The sequence below is a fragment of the Oryctolagus cuniculus genome, chromosome 6 (genome assembly GCF_051225735.1).
Source record: "Oryctolagus cuniculus isolate XC-2025 breed Fujian yellow rabbit chromosome 6, ASM5122573v1, whole genome shotgun sequence".
NCBI classification, from domain to species: Eukaryota; Metazoa; Chordata; class Mammalia; order Lagomorpha; family Leporidae; genus Oryctolagus; species Oryctolagus cuniculus.
The window spans coordinates 35474593-35502286 of NC_142872.1; the positions used below are offsets into that span (position 1 = coordinate 35474593).

The window sequence follows — 27694 nt, forward strand, 5'->3', positions numbered from 1 at the left end:
GGACAGCCCCATGTTTTATCTTACTTCAATGGCTTCTCAAGCTATTTAAAAATTTTTATTTATGTTAAGAGAGAGAGAGAGCGCGCACGAGCGTGTGCGCACTCATTCCTATCAGTTGCTTTATAACCTCAGTGTCCTACAACCTAGGCTGGGCTCTGGCTGAAGCTGGGAACTCAGTTGAGGTCTCCCCTGTGGGAGGGCAGGAGCCCAAAAACTTGGAGCTATCGCTGCTGGCTCCCAGGGCTCGCATTAGAGCCGGGAATCACACACAGGAACTCCAATATGGCATGTGCATGCTTCAGCTGCTAGCCTAAACACTCATTCTTCCAAAGTTTTTGATCATGCTCCCCATTAGCAAATATTTAGACCTTCAATATGCATATATTTATTTGTAACCTATATGCATGAACTTCAGCACTTATATATGGTGTATATCATAACACAAGCACAGATACAGAAGTTAAAATAGGACAAGATTTTAAAATCAGTTTAAGTAGCAGCTTCAATATTTATATTTTGTACTCTGAAGTATGCCTTGGATATGAGGTAAGCCACCTCACACTGGTGTCCCTGTGCAAGGGGCCTTCAAGAAGTAATTGGGAACATGGAATGAAAGGAGAAGTTTATCCTGGTGCAGAAAGTTTTGAGAAGCATTTTTTCCCCCACAGTACACCTTTTCCATGAATTTTTTGAAGACCCTTTGTATACTGGTAGCAATCTCTTACAAACAGTACAAAATTGCAGCTTCAGCAATTTTCACTGGCTTTTTAAAATCTCACAGAATCTGAAAAGCAGGCAGGGCGGGGACATGGACAAAAGAGGGTCAGAAATAGTAAACTGTTTCTTTAAGGTCACAGAGCTCACAAGGATCCAGTCTGGGCATCCGACTCTCTCTCTCTTCCTCCCTAACACAAGGGACAAAACTGGCACTCAGAGATGCCAGCTGCATCACGATGCAGCCGATGAGACTTTTCCTCTGGCTTTCCCCTAGCAACGATTAAAGAGCAAACAGCAGGAACTAAATAAATGATGAGAAAATGAAACACAAGGGCAAGAAAGGAACAAGGGAAAGAGGACGGGAGAGGAGAGAGAGAGAGAGAAAGACAAGAAGGGGAGGGGGGGAGGTGTTTCAGGCCCTGGAGGACCGTCCTGCCCAGAGAGACAAGACTCAGGCATTAGAAACCTGGACAACAGTTCAAACCTGGCTCTCAGTAAACAACAGCCACAGAAGCTTGACTCAGAGTAAACCGGCTCCATTTAAAATTTTGTATTGCCGGGTGGATAGAGGACATCCAAGCCCACATCTTAACTGACTCACGGGTGAGGGTGCTGCCCTCGGCGTGAAACACTTCGAGTGGGCACTGAGGTGCCTACGAACAACCTCTCCATGACTATGCATCCTGGAACCAGAACCAAGTCTGCCCCATATGACGTCACCTGGCTTGGTTTCTCATGTTTAGCTCTCATTTTAATCCCTAGCTTGACACAATAGCATACACTTAACTGCAAATTCTTTTTCCTCAATGGCATTTATTTTTTCTTGAGCTAAACCACCCTGCTTTGGAAAACATGTCCCTTGTCATTCCACTAATGAATCAGGCTTCCTAAATATTTCAGGAGATTAAAATAGGAGACCCCCTAAGAAGAGCTACCGGAAACTGCGGACCAGGTCACATGTGGCCATAGGTAGGTCATGCTAAGTAGCTCCTCCAGTTCTACCCTCTTATCACAGTGAATCCAACTGGAGCTTTTTAAAAATAATGTAGAGAAGTTCTGAAATCCATTTTCAGAGGACTTTAACTGCTGACACACTTGCTTACTTGCAGAGAGAGCCAGTCCACCTTAACAATAAATTTATACGAGTGTTGATCTGCTACCTTCCAAATCAGACTGTCAAGTGTGTGTAGCATGTGCCAGACCAATTAGCACAAGGCAGCTCTGGAAGAGCAGGAAAAATTCCAGGTCACGAAGAGCTAGGAGTTGCTGCTTGCCAACCACATTTTCGCATTTCCAGGGCCGATGCAATAGGCTGGGTGCCTGATTTAATGCTCAACACTTGAATTTATACAGAACCCCAAGGGATTATGATGCCCTTATAGAAATTAATTGCAAATAATGTGCAATTACCAAATATATCACCTCTAAATGAGGCTTCCCTTTTTTGAGGGGAGGTGTAATGCAAATGGCTTTGAGGCACAAAGCAGGCATTAAATTGCCAAGGCAGTCTCCTGTGAAGCCTTCCTCGCGCTTCCCGGGGGCTGGGTGAATCTCAGAGGCAGGCAGTGGCAGATGGGAGAGGACTAGGGACACAGACTCGCCTGCTGGAAGCTCCACCACCATGCCAGGGGAGGCCAAGGAAATCAAATTGGGCCATAATTTCATTCTGACAAAGCAGAAGCATGCACACACACACACACACCCCACAATCTCAATTTATATGAAAAAGAGAAATAATTCCTAGTGGATTCCAAGTCTTGGAAACAAATGGGCTTCTGGAAACTCGCTGGAAGTCAGCGCTTCTGCTCCCAAACAGAGGTGCCCATAGAGCTCAGCTCGGGGCACCTTCGTGTCACCTATGCCAGGGGCGGTGCCAGCCATGTGCCATGTTCAGATGTCACTTCAGGACATTGCATTCCCTTTATGGGAACTGCACTCCATTTTCTTCTCTGCTGACCGCACTTGTCCTGTTCCCATCCGTTGGCAAATACAACTCCTTTTTACCTTCAACTTATTCTGGCAGCCACCCAAAATCGAGGGAGACTGACTGTCGCATGCTCAAGGAGACTGTCACCCCAAAAGGAGGTGTCACGATGCTCAACAAGCACCCATGGAAGTTTGCAGATCAGACAAGCGGTGGAGTCATCACGGGGGTCTGATATCCAGGCCTCGAGCCGTGGAAGGCCATGCCCATAGCAGGCTGTCTTTGAAGGGGCCTCTGTGAGTCTGTATGTGCAACTGTTGATATTAATGATTTTTTGGCAGTTTTTAGTTTGTGAGCAAAGCAGCAAGGTTAAGGGCGACACATGAGGATTAGAGAACAGTAGGAGGCTTCCTTGAAAAAGAGAAGCAAACAGGCATTTTGCATTCACTGCCACTTACCTCCTGCTCTCGTTGAAATATTACAACCCGACCCCCCTTGTCCCCTGTCGCTAGTAATTCTCCCGTGTGGTTGAATTCTACCGTAGAGATAATGTCAGCTGAAAAGAAGAAGACAAAGGCAACGTAAGTAACTGCACACTTACTTTGAAAGGATAGATAATAGACATTCTTTTTCTGTGCATTTAAGGGCTTAGGGCTCTGTCGCTGCAGTGGAATTTACAAGGATTTTACATTCAGTATTTCGAGTGCACTAGAAGGGGACTTGGGGCAGTCAATCTCCTAGATGCCCACACTGCGCTTCACCTCTTAGCACATCTGGTGAGAACAAAAGGAACAAGCACATTCAGACCTTTGTGTATTGGGTAAGAGAAAATGAGTTTCTTGACAGCGCAGAGAAATGGTGTTTTTCTTCAATAATTTCTACCAAGCAGAGACCCTTCAACAGGCAGGTGGTCTTGTTCTTTCCCTTTCTTCTGCACCAAGAAACTTGCTCAAATGCTTTCAGTTGTGGTCACTGAACTTGGGACTGAGGACCGCGATGAAGCGGATTTGGATGCTCAGACCCAGCACACGGAAGGGCAGTGCACAAAGAAACGGCGGGGAATACTGCCAGTCACACATTCAAGGAAGGACCCCCCAGACGCTCTGGCGTGACCCACGCTCTCCCAGTTCTTGTGGGCCCAACACACCCTTCTGCAAGAGCCCAGACTTCTTCAAACTCAAGGGAAAGGGTGCTGAGAAAACAGGGTCATGCGGTCAGAGGGGGCAATTTGGACTCCACTTCTAAATGGGGTAAAAGCACAGGCACCAGGAACGCCCATCACCAGGTAATTGCTGAAGGAGTGCCAGCCTGCCAAATCTTTTTTCAACACCGGTTACCCCCAAGGAACATGGACAGGTAAATTACCTATGATTAGATTTAGTAGGGCTATTTTTAGAAAAATGTCAGAGGTTAATTCCCCTGCAATTATTCCCCTGCAGGGCTCCAACAATTGCTACCAAGAGTGCAAATGAGTTAAAAAAAAAAAAAAAGAACGAACGACCGAACAAGAGAAAAAAAGAGGCAGGGGAATTATGACTATGGTCTTTGACTACGGAACATTCTGAATATGATGTCTATGTATGGAAAGCAAAGGGGAAACAGTGAGGTAGAAAACTCGGGCGATTACCCTTGAGTAATTGCAATTTCAGATCCTACCTTTATACTATTTGAGGATTTTCTCTGCATGCCTGATTTATTCAAGTAACTAGTGTAAAATTCTCCATTTTATACAGAGTAACTGTCATTTTTCCAAAAAGGAAAATGCTTCTCATAGTCACTGTGCAAAAGTAAAAAATAAACAAATAAAAAATAAGTGACAAGCCTTAGTCACTTTTAGAGAACAATTCATGATTTCTAATTCTGGCCTCTTAGAGGAGAGCCGCAACAGGTAGCAAATTCAAAGCCCTCCAAGGCCAGGAAGCAGCATGGACGAGGTAAACCAGGTGAACTAGGAAGCTTACGTCTCCTTTTAAGGGACAAAGGGCTATTTGGCATAAACCAATGGTTACATAAAATATTACGTGTATCGCCTTATGTTCAGTAATTTCTTTTAAACTGAAAAATCAGATTTTAGTATTATATACTGGCAACTATTTTTTTCAATGCCATAAGAAAAAAAATCAATCTTGTCTGGCATGAATATTGTTTGAGGGTCGCGAGTTTATGACTTCTGGCCTATAGAGACTTCATTAGGGAAAGGCTGCTCCACGTCTTACCAGCGATCTAAACTGGAAAATCCCTCCCATAAACTAGCCTTAAAGAAACAAATTAAGTTATGTAGCTGCAAAGCTCCTGATAGATGTTTAGGAAGCCAATTTATATAACGAGTGCCCCTGAGTTGAGTAAGGAAATCCAGCCACATTAGGTGAAGTATTTTACCACCTCCTTGCACTTCAGTTTGTGCATCTTAGCAAATTACTCATACATAGAGGACACGAGGCGACTGTTTTACACGTGTAGTTGCCTCAACATGCCAAGACTGAACAGCGCTGAGTGCTAGCATGCAATTTTTCTTTTGAAAAAGATTTATTTGAAAGGTAGCGTCAGAGACAGAGAGGAAGAGACACACAGAGAGATCTTTCATCTACTGGTTCACTCCCCCAAATGGCTGCAATTACTGGGGCAGGACCAGGCAGAAGGCAAGAGCCAGCAGCTTCATGTGGGTCTCCCACATGGGTGGCAGGGCCCAAGCACTTGCACCATCTGCCACTGCTTTCCCAGGTACATTAGCAGGGAGCTGGGTTGGAAGTGGAACCATTAGGACTCAAACCAGCATTCACGTGGGATGCAGGCAGCAGCTTAACCACAATGCCAACCCTAAGCAACCATTTTTAACTTTAGTGACTGCTTCCAGTTTCTTCTTGAATAGTTAGTGAAATGTAATAGAGCTTCCTGACTTGGGTAGAACCAACGTGGGTGTCACTGTTTCTTTTCACTTTGGGGCTTTCTTTTAGATTACTGGGAATCTCAAATTGCTCAAACACTTCCCAGAGACAAAGAGCAGCATGGGGAAGAGAAGGTGGTAGGGAAGCCAGGTCTTGCTGTGCTCATGTGTTACAATCAAGTTTTCAGATTTTGCTTATATGCAGTTTCTGCTTTTCCCCTGGGCAGGCATGCCAACAGACAGCATAAGACAGCTGCCACATCTTTTCATTGGAACTAAAAGACAAAATTTTCCTCTTGATAAAATTGGGGATCAGAAGAGTTAAGTAGCTTTTTTTACAGTGTGACCCTGTGGTTCATTTGAAAAAAAAAAAAAAAAAGAAGAGGAAGTCACTCAAAGAGAAATACAATTTGCTTTTCCAGGGATGACATAACCATTGTCTTTCCACCCAGAGTATATGAAAATGTCTTTCAGATCCGCACAGGTCAAAACAAGCTAAGATTTAACGTGAAGTCCAAGTCACAGGCCCCAAGCCAATATTCACAGAGCTCTGCATTACAAACCATTAGGCATGAGCCCAGCTATTAAAAACACCCCTTTGTTTTCCAAGTGTTATTGTTCTTCAATGATATGTCTCTCTCAAGACTCTTGTACAGGAGAAGGTGACTGGCATGGAGAGACTTTGAAATAAAGGCCTTCCCAGGGCTGGTGCTGTGGCGCAGTAGGTTGATCCTCCGCCTGCTGTGCCGGCATCCCATATGGGTACCAGTTCTGGTCCCAGCTGCTCCACTTCCAGTCCAGCTCTCTGCTGTGGCTGGGAAAGCAGTGGAGAATGGCCCAGTCTCTTGGGCCCCTGCACCCACGTGGGAAACCTGGAGGGAACTCCTGTCTCCTGATCGGCACAGCTCCGGCTGTTGCGTCCATTTGGGGGGTGAACCAACAGAAGGAAGACCTGTCTCTCCATCTCTCCTTCTCACTGTCTGTAACTCTACCTCTCAAATAAATAAATAAATAAAATCTTAAAAAAAAAAAGAAATAAAGGCCTTCCCTTTGTTTCCATCCTGCTAGCCACATGGTATGTATGTGGGCTTGTTTTCAACAAGCTGTCGCCTACCCACCATCGGAACATGCAGCTCGAGTTAATACCTATTGTGAACTTCTGTGTTTCCTGACTCATTTATCATTGCTCAGTGGGTCTAACTCAAGAGTTTACTGCCCCATCCATATCTTCTTATCTTCATCTGTGACTGTTTCATAATTGATGCAAAACTCATGAATCACTCTGCCTTCCAATTCCAAGATCCTGAAGCCTCTCATACAAATGCCCTTGTGTTTACAATGTGCTTTTTGGTAGGGCAGCTTAAACTGCAAAACACATGCTTCTCAGGACAAAGTAAGTTTCACAAGTAACAGTAAGCTAACAAACTTAAGGACAGTAAGTTTGTCTGAAATCATGATAAACAGACATCAATTTATCAAAAAAAGAGCAATAATTTATCAAACTCAGCATGGTTTTCACCTTTAAATCTTGTTTTTTTTTTTTTTTTTTTTTTTTTTTTTAGATTTATTTATTTATTTGAAAGTCAGTTACACAGAGAGAGGAGAGGCAGAGAGCAAGAGAGAGAGGTCTTCCAGCCGCTGGTTCACTCCCCAGTTGGCCGCAACGGCCGGAGCTGTGCCAATCCGAAGCCAGGAGCCAGGAGCTTCTTCCAGGTCTCCCATGTGGGTGCAGGGGCCCAAGGACTTGGGCCATCTTCCACTGCTTTCCCAGCCCATAGCAGAGAGCTGGATCAGAAGAGGAGCAGCCGGTACTAGAACTGGCACCCATATGGGATGCCGGCGCTTCAGGCCAGGGCATTAACCCGCTGTGCCACAGCGTCAGCCCCTAAATCTTAAGTTTATGTGACAACATTAAATGCTCATCCTCATCACACTACACAACAAGAAACTATAAACTTGAGCATTTTCCCTCTGTTCCATATAGATGTGGAAAAAGTCAACACAATAAAACAACAACATGCAGAAACAGTATCAGAGGTCAAATGCAGGTAAAGTGATTTTTAAAGGAAACCATGGGAGGTATGAGGTTTGCTCCACATCTGTTTGTGCTGATTTAATTTCCACAAGATGGTGGCCTGGTAACCCCTTTTCTAGCTCAATAGGCACTGTGAAGACTGAGTTTTTCTTTTTTAAAAATCAATCTAAGAATCCCATGAAGGTTCCAGACTGGTGATTTCACACCTAACGTCTCTATTTACCCGAACAATAGGTATTGACTGAGCAATTATATTCATGTGATTGTAAGGCTGAAGAAAACAGTAGCTCCCTCCCCGCCCTACTCACGTCCTAATCCCTTAGATAGCACCACGCTGTGCTGTAGTCTATGCAATGCTACAGGACTGGATTGAGGCAGGTTCTACAATTACTGGGTTCAGAGAGCAGGTGACTGTTTGATAAAATGATGGCTCAGTTGAGACTTCGGGAGGATCGAAACCCAAAGTCCACTGGAGAAACAATGTTACTGACCAAATCAATAGCAATGCCTCTTAATATCAATCATGGGGTTGGAAAACAAAGGGCAATGCAATGTAGCCCTCAGAGCCCATTTACTGTATTATATTTCACCTAAGAAACATTTGGTAGATAATAATATAAAACCACTTACTGTATCAACTGAATAGTTTTGCCCACGCAACACCTGGCATTATTCCTGACAGCTTTGTTGGCTCTAGGCAGGTTTCTGTTTCTTCAGCTAGGCCGAGGAGATCAGCAAAGATGGAAAAGAGCTCCCATAGTGGGGAACAGTGGTGAAGTATGGGTAGCTGCCAGAAGGTGTGTGCTTGGAAGGATGGGGCGGGGGTCACTTCTGGGCTGAGGTGTGACAGTGGGCCATGGCTCTGGGAGGCAGAGGGGTGGTGGGTGTATCTGCTATGTCTTGCTTAGGGACTTTTTTTTTTTTTTATTTAAGGAGTTACTTTATTTAATTGAAAGGAAGAGCCACAGACAGAGAGGTCTTCTTCCACTGGCTCACTCCACAAATGACTGCAACAGCCAGAGCTGGGCCAGTTCAGAGATAGGAGCCAGGAGCTTCCTCCAGGTTTCCCCTGAGGGCGCAGGGGCCCAAGAATGTGGGCCATCCTCTGCTGCTTTCCCAGAAGCATTAGCAGGAAGATGGATCAGAAGTGGAGGAGATGGGACTTGAACTGGTGCCCATATGCGATATTGGTGCTGCAGGCGGCCACTGGGGTGTCAACCAGTACATGGAAAATCAATCAATCAATCAATTTCTCTCTCTCTCTGGAAGTCTCCCTTTCTTTTTTACATTTTTAAAAAGATTTTATTTGAAAGAGAGTTACACAGAGACAGAGACAGAGACAGAGACAGAAAAATAGAGGTCTTCCATCTGCTGGTTCACTCCCTAGTTGACCGCAATGGCCAGAGCTGAGCCGACCTGCAGGCAGCAGCCAGGAGCTTCTCTCGGGTCTCCCACATGCGTGCAGGGGCCTAAGGACTTGGGCCATCCTCCACCATTTTCCCAGGCACATTAGCAGGGAGCTGGATGGGAAGTGGAGCAGCTGCGACTCGAACCAGTGCCCATATGGGATGCTAATGCTGCAGGCCTGGGCTTTAGCCCACTGTTCATAGCACCAGCCCCAAGAAGTCTCTATTTCAAATAAATCTTTTAAATATTTCTCATTAGATAATTTATCTAAGTAAACAATACACAGTTACTAATGTCCATTAATAATGAAGTGACAGTTAAAATATAAAATGAAATTTCCCCTACAATTTGACTCCCTTACAAACAGTGGATAATTCCTACAAATATACACACATTCATAGAAAAGTTTGTCAGACAGTGTCCATAATGGTATTGTTTTGGTGTAGGATGTAGGTGACTTATTTTCCCGCAGTGTTTTTCTATTTTTCAGCATTTTTGATAGTTTTTTTGCCATGACTGTAAATACTTTAACAAGTTTAACTGTAACTGTAAATAATTTTAATTGGTTTCCAAACAGGATAAAAGATTTTAGCATTCATCTCAGTGGCTTTTTAAACTTTAAAATTTATATTTTAGCCTACATATAGTAAAATTCACTTTTTGTGCCATACAGCTGCATGGGTTTTGAGAAACGCAGAGAGACGTGCATCCGAGCCATCATCACGACATAGATCAGCTCCACCTCCCCCCCCAATTCCTCCCAACTCCCCCTCTGCGGTCAAGTTTTTCAAAGGGGAATACGGTTGTGGGCATCAAATAAACTGACAGATACAAGGGCTTCTAGAAGTGAAAAGTACCGTGCAAATAGAGAGGTTCAACACAAGCCGTCTCTATACATAGGTTCAGTTCAATATGAAGCATTTTCTCACTACAGTCAGAGTTTGTCATTAAATCTGTTTAGGTACGATCACTAGAATTCAGGGTTTTTTTCCTCCCTGTTCAACAACAAGGCGTCAAAGAAATTCATTCATACGTCTTGTCAACTGCGTAGCTGCACGACAGACTGGGCTTGAGGCCTTCTGCCTTGCATCTACGCCCTTGGCCTTCAAAGGGCACCACGTTTCAGTTCTCGGTTCCAGAGCACTCGCTTCCTGACGTGCTTTCCACATTCTTCTAGCACAGTGCTCCTGACCGCAGTATTCAATATCTAATTCTGATTAGTAGCAACAAGTAGACCTAATTTTATTTCCCCACTTCAATTTCTTGGCAGAAGCTACTGAGAATTCTGAGGTCACACTTGGCCTTGTTACGTGAAGGCTATGCTCATCTAGGTGCTGGGCATGGGCAGGGACAGAGGCAACACCCATGCCACATGCTCGCTACCTCTGGCCTACTGTGTATACGACGTACTTCTGATCTGATCTGAACTTGGCTCCTCTGTCACCTAATCAGTGTCCGGTATTTGGACACTGCATCCTTTCCTTTCAATATAATTAATCCTGGGCAGCTGACTGTAAGCTCCATCCCATGCCAGCATTCCTCCCATATGAAACAATGCAGGTGGAATGGTCCAACAGTTCTAAGGCCCAAGGGCTTCTCACAACTGCTGCTTCCTATGCAACTATAAATCCAGTGCTAGAACACAGGCACTGTCGACAGGTCAGTCCGCCTCTGTGCACCAAGCCCATTGATGACAGCTAATTGATTGTGGTGGACACTCTGAGTTGGCTCCTCCTATCAAGTACCACTCTTCCTTCCCTGCCTCCCACTGTGCCAAAGGGAGAGGCTGGACATGCAGATACTTGCTTCCTAGCTGACCTTACAGCTAGGGGTGGCCGTGTAACCAAGCTGGCCAGGAAGACTAGGGAAGGTGTACTTGGGGAGGGTGTGGAGAGGGAGACAGAGATTCTGGGACAGATTTTTCTTTCCTGTATAAAAGCAAGCAAGCGAGACGAGGCCTTCTGGCCAGCTGACTGTGCTTTGCTTCCTGCCTTTGCATGGGGTTATATGTATTCATGTGGAGTTGTAGCAGCCATCCTGTGACTAGGAGGCAGCAAGCCTAACAACTTCATTATTATTTTTTTAATTTTTGCTTTTTTTTTAATGTTCCATTAAATGCTACTTTTTTGAAAGGCAGAGTGACACAGAGAGAGGGACAGGTTTTCCAACTGCTGGTTCACTTTCCAAGTGGCCATAACAGCCAGGACAGAGCCAGGATCCAGAAAACTCCATCATGGTTTCCCACACAGGAGACAGGAGCCTAAGTACCTGAGCTATCACCTGCTGTCTTCCCAGGCAGCATTAGCAACATTAGGGTCCTAAGAGAGCAGCTGGGACTTGAACCAGCAGTGTGATATGGGATGGCAGTCTTGCAAGCAGTGGCTTAACCCACTGCACCACAATACGGGCCCCAAGCCTAAGGCTGAATATGACTGAAGAATGGGACAATGTCTCTGACGACATCATTGAACTAAAACTTAACTTGGGATACCCTATGTCTGTACTTGTTAAACAGTAGACACAGGGTGTTCACTGTCTAATTAGGAAGAAATTATTAATAGATTTTGTGATTTAAGCCATCATCTGACTTCCTGTTACTTGCATGCAAACCATGCTAACAAAGCTTTGCCTTCACAGCACTTGGGACAGGACCAGTTTATTTAAGCATGCTAAATTAAAAAAAAAAAAAAGTCCCTTGCCCCACAACTTCCTGTACAACTCTCATATGCACATTTCATTTCAACTCTACCACACAGCCCATTTCCTTCTCACTTTCTAGGTTTCCGGTACTGGGGAAGTGTGTGCTCCCTCCTTTCCGTGCCGTAGAAATACTACAATACTTTTCAACCATTCCAATGTGGAAGCAGCTTACTAAGATAGAATGCCCACCCCGATGTATTCATGGTGCCCGTTATACAACTGTCACTTCCAGGGGGCCTAACCACACCCTCCTTAGGAGCCACACTCTCCCTGCTACCATGCAGGAAGCCCACCATGCTTGCTGAGCTGTGAAACTCCAGATGGTAGAAGGCAGATGAGTAATGAAGGCTGTGCTGCTCCCATTAAAATGCACACAGCCTCCCCACGCTGACCGAGTCTCCAGGACGAGCCAGGTCTTAGAGAACCCAGGGACTTGTGGGTCCATGGAGATTGCCTTTTTTTCCCAAACAAGTTCCTGTAACATGGAAGTCTAGAACGGACTATTTTCCTGAAGTTGAAATAAAGCTTGCCAAAACAGCAAGAGTCAGTGTGTCTCCACATACACAAAAATCCAGTGGGAAATTGGGAGCAGTCCAGACCTGCCTCCACGCTTGCAGTGGCTTAACCCACAGTTACAGTGGAAGCTGCTGTCAAGGTGTTTACCATCTGTCACCCACTCTTTCAAAAAGCAGAGGAGTAATTAACGGTTCAGGCGGTACAAACTCTGTCAATCATTCAAACCTATTATCTGCACAACATAGAACATCCATGGCTGGCCCCAGAGTGAGCAGGACTCCAGGTCCAAAATGAGAAAGCTTTCACACCTGTGAGGGAATAGGGACTCTTTGACAAGGGCTATGTCACCCAAACACACTTCATAGGGTATCTGTTTGGCACATTTTTGGCCAGAAAGTTTACTGTGCAGGATGCTCTAAAGTCAGTACGTAAGCCATGGTATTCTCCTTGGGGCAGCTAAAAATCCCCATATTTGTGGATGGGCTCAACTATCACTTGTGGAGGAAGGTTGGTGTGACTTCTCCCCAGTCTGAGGCAGCTCCCTTGATTAGGTAGCCTCATTCATTGCTCCTCATACTCTAGCCCATAAGTCATCAACTCTTTCTATTAGCACTTTCCACAGTGGGAAGAGAACCACTTGAAATGCCTCTCTCTGGTAAGCTCCACAAGGAACTTGTTCACCACTGAGTCTTCAGTGCCTAGCTGAGGGGCCCAGCACCTAACAGTATTCTCAATCTTCTTTCCTTCTGTATGGGATCCCTGGGAGCCCAGAGAGCCAATATCAAAGTGGCCCAACATACAAAGAATGGGTCACCCTAAACAACGCATCCACAAGCAAAACATCTATGCTGGTAGGATATACACATTTTCTTAAGGTGTGTGAGGCAAGGGGACATTCTTATTCAGAAAATGGGTGTTAGACAACTTTAGAAACAGATGGATCATGAGAGAACAAACTTTATAGTACTGATAGGCACTCCATCTTGGTCTCTCACATGAGTAAAGGGAGCCCAAGATTAGGGCCATCATCACTACCTTCCCAGACATGTTAGAAGGAAGCTGGATTGGAAATGGAGCAGGTGGACTAAAATTGGAGCTCTAATGCCTGTGTTTAAAGCTGTGGCTTAACCTATTGTACCACAATGCCATCTCCAAGACCCAACTTTCAATAAATACTCATCAAGGAAAGACATTATAGAACATATTACTGTTTTCTACCCATAGAAAATTTGGCAACTAGAAAAATCCATTATATTTGAGTCAAAGTTTATATCTAAACTTTGTATCTAGTTGAGATATAAGTGATATTATAGAAAAATTAAGAAAGACTCAATGTTGACAGATTCATTGAATGATCCATTTATTTACTCAATAAATATTCACTGAGCATACCTACTATGTATCAAATACTAGTCCAGGTATTACAGAAATATCAATCATGAAGTATCTACCACCATGGAACTTATATTCTAGTTATGGAGAACAGATAGCAATTAATATAATTGCCATAATGTAATAATGCTATACTGTACTTTACATAATATGGAAAGCAAACAGAGCTGATTAAAGAAGATTAACAGTGCTAGAGGTGGTAGCAGTCTTGAAGGCAGTGAGGGAGTTTACCACGTAGGAGTCTGTAGGAAGAGTGTTCCACACAGAGGAAACAGACAGTGCCAAGACCCACTGCTCTGCCAGAGCAGAGCAAAGCAGGAGAAAAAGGGGTTCAAAAGGGAGAGGTTTAGGTCATGTAGAATCCTACAGATCACAGCAAATGCTTTGGCTTTACTACAAGTGAAACGGGACAACAATGTGCATGAATTAATGCCACCAAAGGAGGTGCCTAAGTGGATAAAATGGTGTTTTATGTGATGTACATTTTACAATTATTTGAAAACCAAGTGAAATGGCAGGCTGCTGGAGGGTGACAAAGAGGAGTGACACAGTTTTACAGAAATCAATGTGGCTGCCTTGTTGAGAGCAGATTGCAGAGCACAGAAGTAGAATCAAGGAGTACAGTGAGGTAATGCAGGTGAGGAAGGTCAGTGGCTTGGGAGTGGTCAGATGCCGGCACAGGCTGAAGATCGATCTGATAGGACTTGCTGACGGGCTGAGTACAGTGCATGGCACAAAGGGCAGAATCAAGGCTGAGCCCCACGGTTCTGCCCTCTGCAACTGGCATGTTGAAGTGGCCACCACAGAGACTGGGAATTTTGTGGGTAGAGGCGGCTTTGTGTGTGGGGATGGGGTCGGGGGGAGACCAGATACTGTTTTCTACATGTGAAACACAAGGGGGTTTTAAGTGGAGATGGTGAGTAGATAACTGGAAGACAGAGTCTGGAGTTCAGAAGAGGGGTTTGAGCTGCTGATAGAAATATGGGAGTTCCTAGCATTCAGATGGTATTTAAAGACACAAGGCTGGGCGAGCTGGCAGAGTGAATATATGTAAGAAAAGATGAGGCCCAAGGACTGATGCTGTGACATTCTAGTGTTTCCAAGGGTGGAGAAGAGGAGCGAGTGAACAAACAGAGAAGGAATGAGCAGTCAGAAAGGAGGAAAATCAAACCAGTGTTCTGGATGGCAAGCGAGGGCAGGGGAGCTGCGTCCAACGCCCTGCCAGGTAAGGTAGAAGGCTAGGGTCAGCCATAGGATTTCACATTGTGGAGGTCACTTTGAGTTTTCAAGTTCAGCTTCTGTGGAATGGTTTGAGTAAAACTTAGCTGCAGTGGACTTGAGAGAGAATGGAGGCAAAGCATTTGGAGAGAGTGACTAAGGACAAGTCTTAGGAGTTTTGCTGAAAAGTGTAGCAAAGCAATGAGGGGGAAGATGATGGGGGAAGTAGGATCCAGGGTGTGCGCTTTGATAATATCATGGAAATCACAGCCTGTTTATACACTAATGAGAAAGTGGCAACAGCCAGGAAGATGAATGGTGAAAACTAAGAGAGTGGAATCGTAGAATGAATAAAGAAATGATTGTGAGCACAAACAATTCAGTAACCAGGACTGCTCACTACTAACAGTTGAAATGAGGTCTGTTGGTTTAATTCCTACCCATAGCCAAGAGATGGCGAGTAAACTAGACGCAATTGAAATCCTATCTGCATCTAAGGTTTGACAGGATCCCCAAAATACATTTAGCATTAACATTAATGCTAAACATTCTTAGGTTAGTGTTGTAAGAATTTCTCCTAGAAATGAACATTTTGGAGGCCCATTTGATTGCTGTGAATGAAAAGCCTTCATTTTCTTTTCATTTCTTGTCTGCCTCCTCTTTCCTTCTCTCTCCTTTCGAGTTTCCCCTCATTTTCCCTTCTTTTTTCTTTGAAGTGGGAGCAGAAAGGACTCTATTCCTTAGCATGTCCTATGTGCCTACCAGGCGGACAAAGGCCGATTACCTGTATACACTTTAAAGTGATGAGAAATTCGCTACTAGATTACTTCCACATGGATAGTCTGACCTCCTCATGGCCTCTCTGGAGGAACTTTCGCCATTCTTCCTAATATCTCACAGAAGCAAATCAGATTGAAGGGGTGGGGGGACCCACACAGTCATTCTTGACCTGTGCAAGATTTATAGACGCTTTGCAAATGGCCAGACCCAGGTGACGGTGCCAGGAGCTTTCCAAGTGATTTGTAGATCTCCCTTCCAGGAAGTCCCTACTTAATGGAAAACTCTTCTAGCTGAACATTCCTTTAGCATGGTGTGATTATAGGGAGAGGGTTGCGACTGTCAGGAAGACGACTCACTGAAACTGAATAGCTATTGACTTGGCCTCAGGACATTTCAGTCTCAGAAAAATATCAGTACTGTACAGCTTGGAAAAGCACAGTTTTTCTTTGAAGCTACCATTTGCTGAGTTGGCCTGCTGCCCACCAGGCACAGCGCTGGATCCCTGCATATCCTTGTGTCATCACCCTCAGTGACTGAACACTTACTCTGGCCAGGACCTGTGCTTTGTGTTCTACCTTGTGTCACTTAATTGCCACTCCAATGTCCTGATTGTGGTTTCTTCCCCCCATATTGCAGGTGGGGATGTGGTGGCTAAAGGAGGTCAAATAGCTTGCCCCAGTTTGGTAGACTAATTGCGGAGCAAGGATTTGAACCCAACTCCAGGTCCAAGGCTCACGTTCCTAACCTGTCTGTCACTTCTCCCTTCTTTCCCCCTCTACCTTCTGTCTCTTGTCCCTACGCTCTCTTGTCTACCACTTCAGTCATCCTTTCTTAATCTCTGACTCACAGGTTTTAGGTCTTAGCCGTTCAAAATTTATCTTCTGGGTTCAACTCAGCTCTCTCATCCTTGTCACACACCTAATATTTCAGCCAAGTTTAAATCCTTGGCTCCCTAAGCAGATATGGTCTTTGCTAACCACCACTCAGGCCATTTCATCTAGCTGAGACATTCTTTCCATGACTTGCGTGTGTTGAAGTCTCATTTACCTAGACAGCGTGTCCCCGCAGGGTGGGATCTTATTCTCTAGCATCAGCTGGGGACCTAGCATAGGGACTGGCACCTAATAGGTTTGCAAAAATTATCTATTAACTGGGTGAATAAGACCATGAGAACATGAGGGTGGACACTGTGGCACAACTGGTTCAGCTGCCAGCGGGAAGGCCCGAGTTCCATATCAGAAAGCCTGGGCTTCCTCTCCAGCTTCCTGCTAATGGGCCTGGGAGGCAGCAGAAGATGGCATAAGTACTCGGGTTCCTGCCCCGCACGTGGGAGAACCAGGTGGAGTTCCTGGCTCGCTCTTTCAACCTGGCCCAATTCTGGCTGTTGTGGGCTTTTGGAGAATGTACCAAAGACCTATGATATCTTTCTCTCTCCCTCTCCCTGTCACCCTCTCTTCCAAATTAATCTTAAAAAAAAAAAAAAAAGAGAGAGAGAGAAGAGAAAAAAGTACACAAATCCCCCAAGGCTGGCTCAAATGCCACCTATTCCATGCAGGTGTCCATCAGTTTCTCTGAGCAGGAGAAATTCCTTTCTGCTCCCAGCTCCTGAAAGTGTACATTTCACATGGTCTCCATGGCATTCTCACTTCCCTGTGGACTTGGTTTATTGTCCTTACTGAAATGCGCTTCATGAAGGGAACAGTCCCTGTTGTTCTCATCTTTCTTTCTACCAAGTGCAAACAGGTCTGATGAGAAAAAGGATTCCAAACTCGAACCCTTTGCTGATGACACAGTTTATTCTAGCTCCTGACCTTTTATAGGAGATACTGGAACTTTTTGAGAATATAATAAAAGCCAAAATACCTTTTCCACAAAGATGCATGGACGTACATGTTTGTGAAATTCTGTTTCCTGTTTGCAGGGGACTTTGGGACCACAACTAAAGATTCTAAACTCTAGTGGGTTCTGAGGCTATCGCTCAGTACCGCCCTGTACTAAAACCTTGATTTAGGCAATGCCTCAAGCTGGAATTTATTCTCCTAGAACTTAACTGTGTTTTCCCTGTATTATAAGACTCAGTTATATGTTAGTCGCTTCTGGCAACTTAGTACCAATCATTTCCATTTAAAACTTCACCAACCTAGCTGGCTTCTTCTCACTGGGTGTGACTTATTTATATTGGATTATGAAACAAATGTTGATAGATGGCTTGAATATACAGTAATGTATTCGTTTTCCCCTTAACTAGATTATAAGTCCCCTGAAGACAGATCATATTTATTTGTTTAGTAGATAGCACCTCTCATAGTACCTAAGATCTCATTTTGTGCACATTGAACATGACATAAACAGTCCATAGTTGGAGATTCAGGATTCTCGTGGCAACAACTGACTACTGGCTTGTGTGTAATGCACCTGACAGCTCTCCCTTAAATGTAAAGTCACATATGCTCCATTTTCACCTACAACTTATGATTACTTTCAATGGATCATTGCTATAGGCACATAGCCTGGGCTATCTCTGAAATAAAACCAGTACTTGAGCAATCAAGTACCAAGGCCATTGTCAGAAGCACTTCCCTCAAGCACAGCAGGTGAAAGAGAAGTAACAATCAGATCATGTTGTCATACCCCCTAGGGCTCAACTCAGGAGAACAGGTTCAAGTACGGATTTCAACAGGCTAAATGATTGCCTTTGAAGAGCTCAGGGCTTGATCAAAGCTGGTAACTAGTCAATACAGTGGCAAAATTTCTTTCTCTTCAACACACACCATAGCAGTTTCTTGATCTCGATTTTGATGCATTGGGAGTTTAAATGCTGATAATTTAACAGCAGTAAGGAGTCGTCAAACCATTGAACACAGAAGGTGTGGATTCAACACTGGCCACAGTCTCAAATCCGCTTTTGCTTCTTCATCTGAACTTCCATCACCAACAAAATGTAGCACAAGCCATCTTGGGAAGCAAAACTCGTGAACCGGCCCTTCCCTCCCTCTCAAACTTCACTTGAAAACATCAGAATTCTTGTCTCACCACTTCTACCTCCACTTTCACTTCCAAGATTCTAAGTGCCCTGCTTTCCCCCACTACAGGGTCTCCAAATGTGCTGCTCTGAGTTTAAACTACTGCCCTCCCTTCCTTTCCCTTGGCCAACTTCTCTTCATCTTTACCAATTTTAGCTTAAACAGCCCTTTGAGAGGTGCCTTTTCTAACAGCCCATTTCGGTATCTCCCATCACTTTTTACTGTACCCTGTTTCCTTTAAGTACCCAACCAGAATTTATCTTTTCTTTTTTGGTGTTTATTGTTAATATCTGTCTCCCTTATTGGACTGTATAATTCATTAGGTTAGAGATCATAGTGGTTTTTTGTTGTTGTTGTTGTTTGAAGCATGATAGTTCTGGCTTCTGATTCAATTTAAAAACATTTATTTTATTTGAAAGGCAGAGAGCAACAGAGACAGAGGGAAGGAGGGAGGGAAGAATGAGGGGTAGGGGAAAGAGGGGGAGGTGGAGGAGGGGTAGGGGAAAGAGGGGGAGGTGGAGGAGGGGGAGGGGGAGAGGGAGAGGAAGGAGGGGGAGAGAAAGAGAGAGAGAGAGACACTGAGACCTTTCATCTACTGGTTCTTCCCCAAATTCCCACAACAAGCAGTACTGGACCAGGCTGAAGCCAGGAACCAGGGATTCCGTCTGAGTCTCTCACATGGGTGACAGGAACCCAAGTACTTGGGCCATTATCTGCTGCCTCCTAGACAGATTAGCAGGAAGCTGGATCAGAAGTGGAATAGGTGGGACTTGAACCATGTACTCCAAAGCTGGGATGCAGGTGTCCCCATGGCAACTTAACCCCGTACCACAGTGCCCACCTCTGGCCTGATGTTTGACAGTGACATGCAATCCATGTTTAATTGAAGTGTGGGCTTTTACAGTATTTATTAATAGTTGTTCCCTGATCACTTGGGCTCATATTCTCTGATTCATTCACACACACACACACACATGAACTGGGTGTAGCAGGCCTATGGGATTATGATCATTTAAAAACCAATTAATTCTACATTTGCCTCATTCTGCTTAATAAGGTTTACTCTTAGCTAACCATATACATAAAAATGCATGCATGATTAAAATACACACACCCTTCTGATACTTCAGTTCTGGCCCCTGTAAAATGGCTCCACCCTTTCAATTTTCAGAGAGAAAGGCAACAGAATTCCTGAGACTGGGTGGGAAGATCTTTACATGCCAGGAAACCTGACCCAGTGAACTATTTCAGTCAAGCACGCGCCGTGTGAATTGGATTGCCCGATTGCTGAGCAGGGATTTCTGGATTAGACAGTTCATTAGTGGCTGAGCCGGCTCCTAGGGCCTGTGGGTCTCTGCTCTGCATGCCTGGAGTAGGCAAAGCGACACAGTGCAGGCTGTCTGACTGGCAGCTGCTGGTGAGTCACGTGCAGTGTCTAAAATAGCTCCTACCTACGGGCACCAACCACACCCCTGAGCTCAGGAAAGCAAGTTTCATTATCGGCTGTAAGGAATTTGCCCCGCCTCTACTTTGCCTGCAACCTAGGATTTTTGTCTTGGAAAATAATTCTGATATAACCAATAGTAGTCCTCCAGCCCCAGTTTTAAGTATAGCTAGCTAATCTTGGGTAAAGTACACCAGCCACCTTCCGATGTTATAAAATGAGGCTGATGTCACATCAAAGATTACAGGACCAGACTTAAGCAGTTCGTGTCAGAATTCAGCACAAGTTATATAATGAAAGGTTAACAGGACAGCATTCGATGTCACAAGATACCACTTTGCTCTGTCACTGATAAGTAGCATGGTGGGGGCAGGTTACTTGAGTTCTTTGTACCCCAGTTTAATCTATAAAATAACACTGGAGGTAGCTGGCGCTGTGGCGCAGCGGGTTAACACCCTGGCCTGAAGCGCCAGTTCGAGACCGGGCTGCTCCACCTCCAATCCAGCTCTCTGCTGTGGCCTGGGAAAGCAGAAGATGGCCCAAGTCCTTGGGTCCCTGCACCCACGTGGGAGAGATCTGGAAGAAGCTCCTGGCTTTGGATCGGCACAGCTCCAGCTGTTGTGGCCATCTGGGGAGCGAAGCAGCAGATGGAAGACCTCTCTCTGTCTCTCCCTCTCTGCCTCTCTTTCTCTGTGTAACTCTGACTTTCAAATAAATAAATAAATCTTAAAGAAAAAATAAAATAAAACAACACTGGAACCACTTTGGAGGGACTGGCCAGGATTCAATGTGGTAAGTAAGGAGTTTAGCAGGGGGCCTAGCACCTGGTAGGGGCCCAGGAAATATGATAATGTGTTGCTATTTCTCCCTAGGGGTCACTCCCCTGGGTCCCAGAAAAGGCAGAGCTAGTCTGCGAGGCACCACATCCCAGGACCAAATAGCACAGTGGACACCAATCATAGTGGATGGGTCCTATCCAATCAGCAAAATTGTTTTATTTAGTAACACTGCTACTAAATATTATTAGCAAAGTTTTCCAATTTTTTTTTTTCAAGAGTTGCCAACATTTAAAAATGGTGAAGTTTCTCTGGCTAACAACCCAGACTTTGTTTTGTTAAAAAAACACACACAAAAACAAAAAAAACACACACACACACACACAAACAAAAACCAAAGAGATGACCGTGAGGATAACCTTTCCACGTGGCCACTCCTGACTGGAGCTGGGGAGTGACTGCCCTTTGTAGAAGGGCGCACACTCTTGACTTTGACTTTGCTGTATCTCCTACCACCGCAGCGCTGAGGCCAAATGCCAGCTCCTCTTTAGCCTCCTGGGCTTTCTCTGCTTTCACTGCTTATGTTCCTTGGCCTCTGAAGACGTCTGAGTCAGGAGCTGCTGCCCTTGGCTCTTCTCTAGTATCCTTTGCAAACTGGTCCCTCTGAGGACTGCAGCAAGCAGGCAACACCCTCACTGCACAGGCGAGATTCAGAGAGACAGAGAGAGAGCAGACTGAGGGCACGGCCAGGTCCACAGCCAGAGGCTGGCCCCTCCACCAAGTCAGGCACATCCTAGAACAGCGTCACACCAAGTGACCCCCCGACTTCACCACCTACTCAACCTGAAGCTTCTCCAGCCCTATTTACACTGAGGAGAGAAAGTAAGGGAGAAAGGAGAGGGGGGCTCTGCAACAAGGCTTTAGAACCGAGGTCTTACCGCTTCTTGCTAAGATCAAGAGCACACAAGATACAAGGCTTCTCTCTCTCTCTCTTCCCTCCCACCCCAGTAACTCTGACTTTCAAATAAATTAAATCAATCTTTAAAAAAATAACAAATTCAGTCACAGTCCACATGTTTAACAAATCGTGAGCACACAGTATGTTCCACGCACTGGGTTTCATTTCCTTGACCTCAGGTAACTTACTGCAGTGAGGGAGTGAAGCAGGGTGTTGCACTCTTTCACAATTCACCTGCCTCCTGACACTTCCAGGGGACTCTGCTTTTACCCACAGTGCACGGCCCCTTCCATACGCTGTCCCTAAGGGTCCCTGGGACAGGAGAATGAGGGACATTTGCACTCCCCATCAATACGTAAGAAAATAAGACCATTCCGAATGGTTCTCACTTTAAGAAACCTACAGTTGGTTTCTTGCAAAGTCAGCACACGCAGCTGGATGGCCCAAGTTTGCTAGGAACCACAGCCTCAGGTTGCGCAGCGACTTGGGGAATATCACAAAGGGGTCAGCTTGACATTCACCTCCAGAGTGGAACTGCTCTCTGTCACAGGACCCTCTAATGTGACCCAGTGGGAAATGCATTGGTTTTTCACTGTTCAATCTTTTGCATCGCTCACTGTTGATTAGATTTAATTAATTTATGTTTCTGATGGATTTAGAAAACTCACAGGGCTGTAGCAGGAAATTTTTCAGCCAGCATCTGGCCACCAAATGGACTGATTACCTTGTCTGCGAACGTCTCTCAAACATCTGGGGCCTGAGTCTGTGAGGCATTCAGAAGCTCTTTCAGTGGTAAGAAAACCAACCCCAAGGACAGACGGGAGAGAGACAGAGCTAGGAAGAGGCAGGGTTCTCTTTGATATGAAGATCTGGCTCCTGGCACTCCCCCAACGTGAAATCACATTTTGCTACTCACTGGCACAGATTCAATGGCACCCAATAGATGTATCTGAGTCTGTTGTGTTCAACATAATCAGAACCCACCAGGCCCAGGCCTGGGCTGCCACCCTGCGAAGTTTTTTGGCACCGCCCGCCATGCGGAAGATCCCACTGATGATCTGGATGGAGTGTTTACAGAAAACATTTAGAGAAGCACTTTGCTCTCATTCATCCGATAAACATTTACTGGAGGCCCACTGTGTGCCTGGCTCTGGGCCACAGGCACCTCTTCATTAGCTACTCTTGGCAACAACTCTGCAGGATGGGCAGGTACTGCTCTCCTATTCGCGCAGAGAAGAGCTAGTAATATACAAAAATAGCTCTTACAGTTGATGCGAACACTAATAAGGTATATATATATACACACACGTGCACACACGCACACACCAGGCTCTGTGTGAAGCATTGTGCTTGTATAACTCATTTATCGCTCACAGTAAAACCATACGGTAGGTGTCATTATTTTCACTCCCATTCTACAGAAGAGAAGACTGAGGGACCCAGAACCACTCAGCTCGCCTCTGGCAGACTCTCCCTGCTCACACAGGCAGTCTCTAGAGTCTTTGTCTCTGACGACTCTGCTCTCCCTGCCTCCCGATGCCACATACTGAAGACCCGTATCTTACGCCTGCTACTCTCCTAGTAGCTGTACTGCATTAGAATTCAGCGTACTCTCACAACTTACGTAGTAGGTATGAGTATTCCCGGACAAGAAGCCAGAACCTCAGAAACAGTAAGTAACTTATTGAGGCCCCAAGGAGAGCCAGTAACGGGGTAGGGCTTTACTGCGAGCCGAAGGCCTATGGAGTTCCCTGCTGAGAGAGGACAGAATGCACGGCACCAGGTCAGAGAAGGGCCTGGCCCAGCTGCTTGGCACAGCCCAGCCCACTCCAGAAAACCAGGAGCTCCAGAACGTACGAGGGGTCTGAGAACAACTTCTTCTTCAAGAAGCAGGTGAAAAACAGCTGGAAATCTCCTTGTCTGTTTTTGTCCAGCTCAAGTTCAAAGAGAAATGACAGACAACCAGGTGGGTGTGTCTAACATCAACAATGGTAAAACAGCCCGTGGCACTGAACAACAGATGCAGACTCCTGCACAACCAGGTGTCCACAAATCCATCCTGGTGTTGAGGACACCGCTGAGAGCTGGCTCCTGTGACGGAACGTGCGTGACGGCGTCTGCCCACTGCCCTCGTTTGTACCGCCTCTTATTTTCCGCTACTCCCTTCTTGCTCCCTGCCATGACCTCAACACGGTTCTCTAAGTTCTCTGGACTTCTGCAGCGCTCCTTCTCTTGCCAGAGCCGTCACCATCCTCCCCTTGAGTCAGCTGACCCCTTTCTATTCCCAGTCCTCAGGTCAGACATGTCTTCGTCCAGGAAGCCTTCCTGGACTTCCTCATCTGGGTTAGGTGCCCATTTTAAGGGCAACCTGCCATTTTTCCTAGGACAGCCCCTATAAGATGGTAATGTAACTGTTCATTTGTGGGTCTCCTCACTGGGAGGGCACATGTTCATAATCACTGTATCCGCAATTCCCGGGGCTGGGACATAACAGGTGCCCAATAAATATGTCCCTGAGCAGATGGGTGGAGGGAGCGGGAGCCCCGACAGAGTCCTAGCTTGGTTGAATCCTCTCCCCTGCGCACTGTGTGCTCCACCTCGGAAGTCATTCAACTTCCCTTTGAGGTTTCACTGCATCATGTCCACTCGCTCACCTTCCTTTGGAACACTCACACACGACTCGGAGACGGACAGCCTCTGGGGGAGTGAAGTAAGGCGGCGTGGGGAAAATTGGATGGAGTTCAAGACGTGTCCTGTGCCTTGATCTTGGAACGGTGATACGAGTTCAGATACTTCCCATCATCTGGGGCAGTCCCCAGATGCTTGCAACCCGAAATGCCAAGGCAGGAATTTTTATTTGTTTATTTATTTGACAGGCAGAGTTAGACAGTGAGAGAGAGAGAGAGAGAGAAAGGTCTTCCTTCCAGTGGTTCGCCCCCCAAATGGCTGCTATGGCCGGTGCTGCGCCGATCTGAAGCCAGGAGCCAGGTGCTTCTTCCTGGTCTCCCATGGGGTGTAGGGCCATCCTCCACTGCACTCCCAGGCCACAGCAGAGAGCTGGACTGGAAGAGGAGCAACCGGGACAGAATCCGGCACCCATATGGGATGCTGGAGCCGCAGGCGGAGGATTAACCAAGTGAGCCATGGCGCTGGCCCCAAGGCAGGAATTTAATCCAGGTCTCTCACGTGGGTGACAAAGACCCACACAACTGAGCAACTACTATTGCCTCCCAGGGTCTGCATTGACAGAAGCTGGAATTGGGAGAAGTCAAGAGTTAAACCTAGGGGCAGGTGCTGTGGCGTAGTGGGTAAAGCAACTGCCGCCGGTTCAAGTCCCAGCTGCTCCACTTCTGACCCAGCTCTCTGCTATGGCCTGGGAAAGCAGTAGAAGATGGATGGCCCAAGTCCTTGGGCCCCTGCACCCACATGGGAGATCCTGAAGAAGCTCCTGACTTCGGGTCAGTGTAGCTCTGGCCAATGCAGCCATCTAGAAAGTAAGCCAGAGAACAGAAGACCTCTTTTTCTCTCTATCTCTCCCTCTTATTCTCTCTATGAGTAACAGAGACTTTCAAATAAGTAAATAAATCTTTAAAAAACAAAAAAACGAGTTAAACCCAGGTACTGTGATGTGTGGTATGGGCTTCTGAACTGCTGGCTCAGCACTCGGTCCCACAACTCCCTTTTCTAAAACACACGTCCTGAGTCTCTCACAGGGCCTCAAACTCTTCTCACTGAACTCTCCCATCAAAATCATGCTCTTCTTACCCCAAATCTTCCTTTCTCTTCCTCTGCCCTCCCAGAAGAGGAGCTTTGGGAAGGATCAGAACAAATCCATCCTCCATAAGTATCATATAACCCCAGCAACTCTTGATGACTTTGTCTGATTCATTCACTCACATCAACACTTTTTTTTTTTTTTTTTTGACAGGCAGAGTGGACAGTGAGAGAGAGAGACAGAGAGAAAAGTCTTCCTTTGCCGTTGGTTCACCCTCCAATGGCCGCTGCGGCCAGCGCACTGGGGCTGGCGCACCGTGCTGATTCGATGGCAGGAGCCAGGTGCTTTTCCTGGTCTCCCATGGGGTGCAGGGCCCAAGGACTTGGGCCATCCTCCACTGCACTCCTGGGCCACAGCAGAGAGCTGGCCTGGAAGAGGGGCAACCGGGACAGGATTCGGCGCCCCGACTGGGACTAGAACCCTGTGTGCCGGCACCGCAAGGCAGAGGATTAGCCTAGTGAGCCGCGGCGCCGGCCATCAACACTTCTTAAAGACCTTGAGCCTCTCAAAAGAAGGGACTTCCCCTTGTTTTCACTTCTATGTTTAGTACAGAGCCTGGTACAATGGCAGACTCCAAATGTGTATACATTTACTGTGAACATGTCAATGGCTTGACTCTGTTTCCATAGATTCGTCAGCTAGGGGCTTTCATGGAGATTAAAAATAGGTTGTGACAGCAGACTCATAGAATGGCAGATGTCTTAAACAGCACTCTGGCCTCAGAATCAACCCCTAAGGTATTCGGACATGGCTGAAGAGCCCATGAGAGTATTTCAGGCATGGAAAGCCAAGACACTCTGGCAAAAAAAAAAAAAAAAAAAAAAAAAAAAAAAAAAAAAAATACGACCTAAATGAAAGATCTCTGTGAGTGAGATCCCAGTGGAAAGAACAGGTCATCAAAGAAGGAGGTACCTTTCTCTGAAGGGAGGAGAGAACTTCCACTTTGACTATGACCTTGTCTAAATAAGATCAGAGTTGGTGAACTCAAAAGGCTTCCATAGCCTTGGCAACTCATTGTCATGAGCCTAGGGTGATTACTGACGCCATAATCAAGAGTGTCAATTTGTTAAGTCAACAACAGGAATCACTGTGCACTTACACCTCATGTAGGATCTCTGTCCTTAATGTGCTGTACATTGTGATTTAATGCTATAACTAGTTCTCAAACAGTATTTTTCACTTTGTGTTTCTGTGTGAGTGCAAACTGTTGAAATCTTTACTTAATATATACTAAATTGATCTTCTGTATATAAAGAGAATTGAAAATGAATCTTGATGTGAATGGAAGGGGAGAGGGAGCGGGAGATGGGAGGGTTGCGGGTGGGAGGGAAGTTACGGGGGGAGAAAAAGCCATTGTAATCCATAAACTGTACTTTGGAAATTTATATTCATTAAATAAAAGTTTAAAAAAAAATAGGTTGTATACATTCCCTAGAATGAAAACCTGGTGTCATGGTTAGACCTCTGACTTCAGATTTACATGTGGCTTTAAATCCAGGCTTTGAGACTCACTGGCTCTGTGATTCAGCCACCAACTGCCATCAGTTTCAGGATGGATATTTAGCCTAGTGCTTAAGGTGCCTATAGCCCACCGTGGAGTACCAGGATTAGCTACCTCGATCCAACTCCCGACTCCAGCTTCCTGCTATTGCAGACCCCGGTCGGCAGCAATGGTGAGCCAGCTAACAGTTTCTGGCACACATGAAGGAGACCTGGGTTCAAGTGCCTGGCTCGCTGCTTTGGCACAGCTCAGCCTGGCCATCGTGGACAATTTCAGAAGTGACCCAGTAGATGGGAGCCCTCTCCCTGTCTCCCTTTGCTATCTTTCAAATAAGTGAATATTTCTTTAAACATAAAAACCAAAAAAGACTCAGTTCCCTCATCTGTAAAATGGGAATTTTCTGACAGGCCTATGGTCATGACCATGTAAGAGTACAAGCATTTTTTTTTTTTATTAGTGAACATTTATGGAATTAGTTATTTTGCTAAATGAAACTTCACTACACCCAAGTAACAGCCTGTGCTCCTAATGTTGTCATGTAAAGGATTCAGCTTTGTGATGCTCACAGGAAAAAGCTAACACAGGGGAGAGACAATTATCAGAAGTATTTTATAAATGTGGAGTTTCAGTGAGAGAAACCTGTG

At 45.6% G+C, this 27694-nt stretch overlaps 1 protein-coding gene across 9 annotated transcripts in view; it reads right to left on the reverse strand.

Annotated features, from left to right (window-relative positions):
- PPP2R2B (protein phosphatase 2 regulatory subunit Bbeta) overlaps positions 1 to 27694 on the reverse strand; it is a 490171-nt gene that overhangs the window by 105370 nt on the left and 357107 nt on the right. For all 9 annotated transcript variants that reach the window (XM_051843263.3, XM_051843261.3, XM_051843260.3 and 6 more), the window contains 1 exon segment: positions 3100 to 3197. In XM_051843263.3, coding sequence (XP_051699223.1) covers positions 3100 to 3197 — 98 coding nt within the window.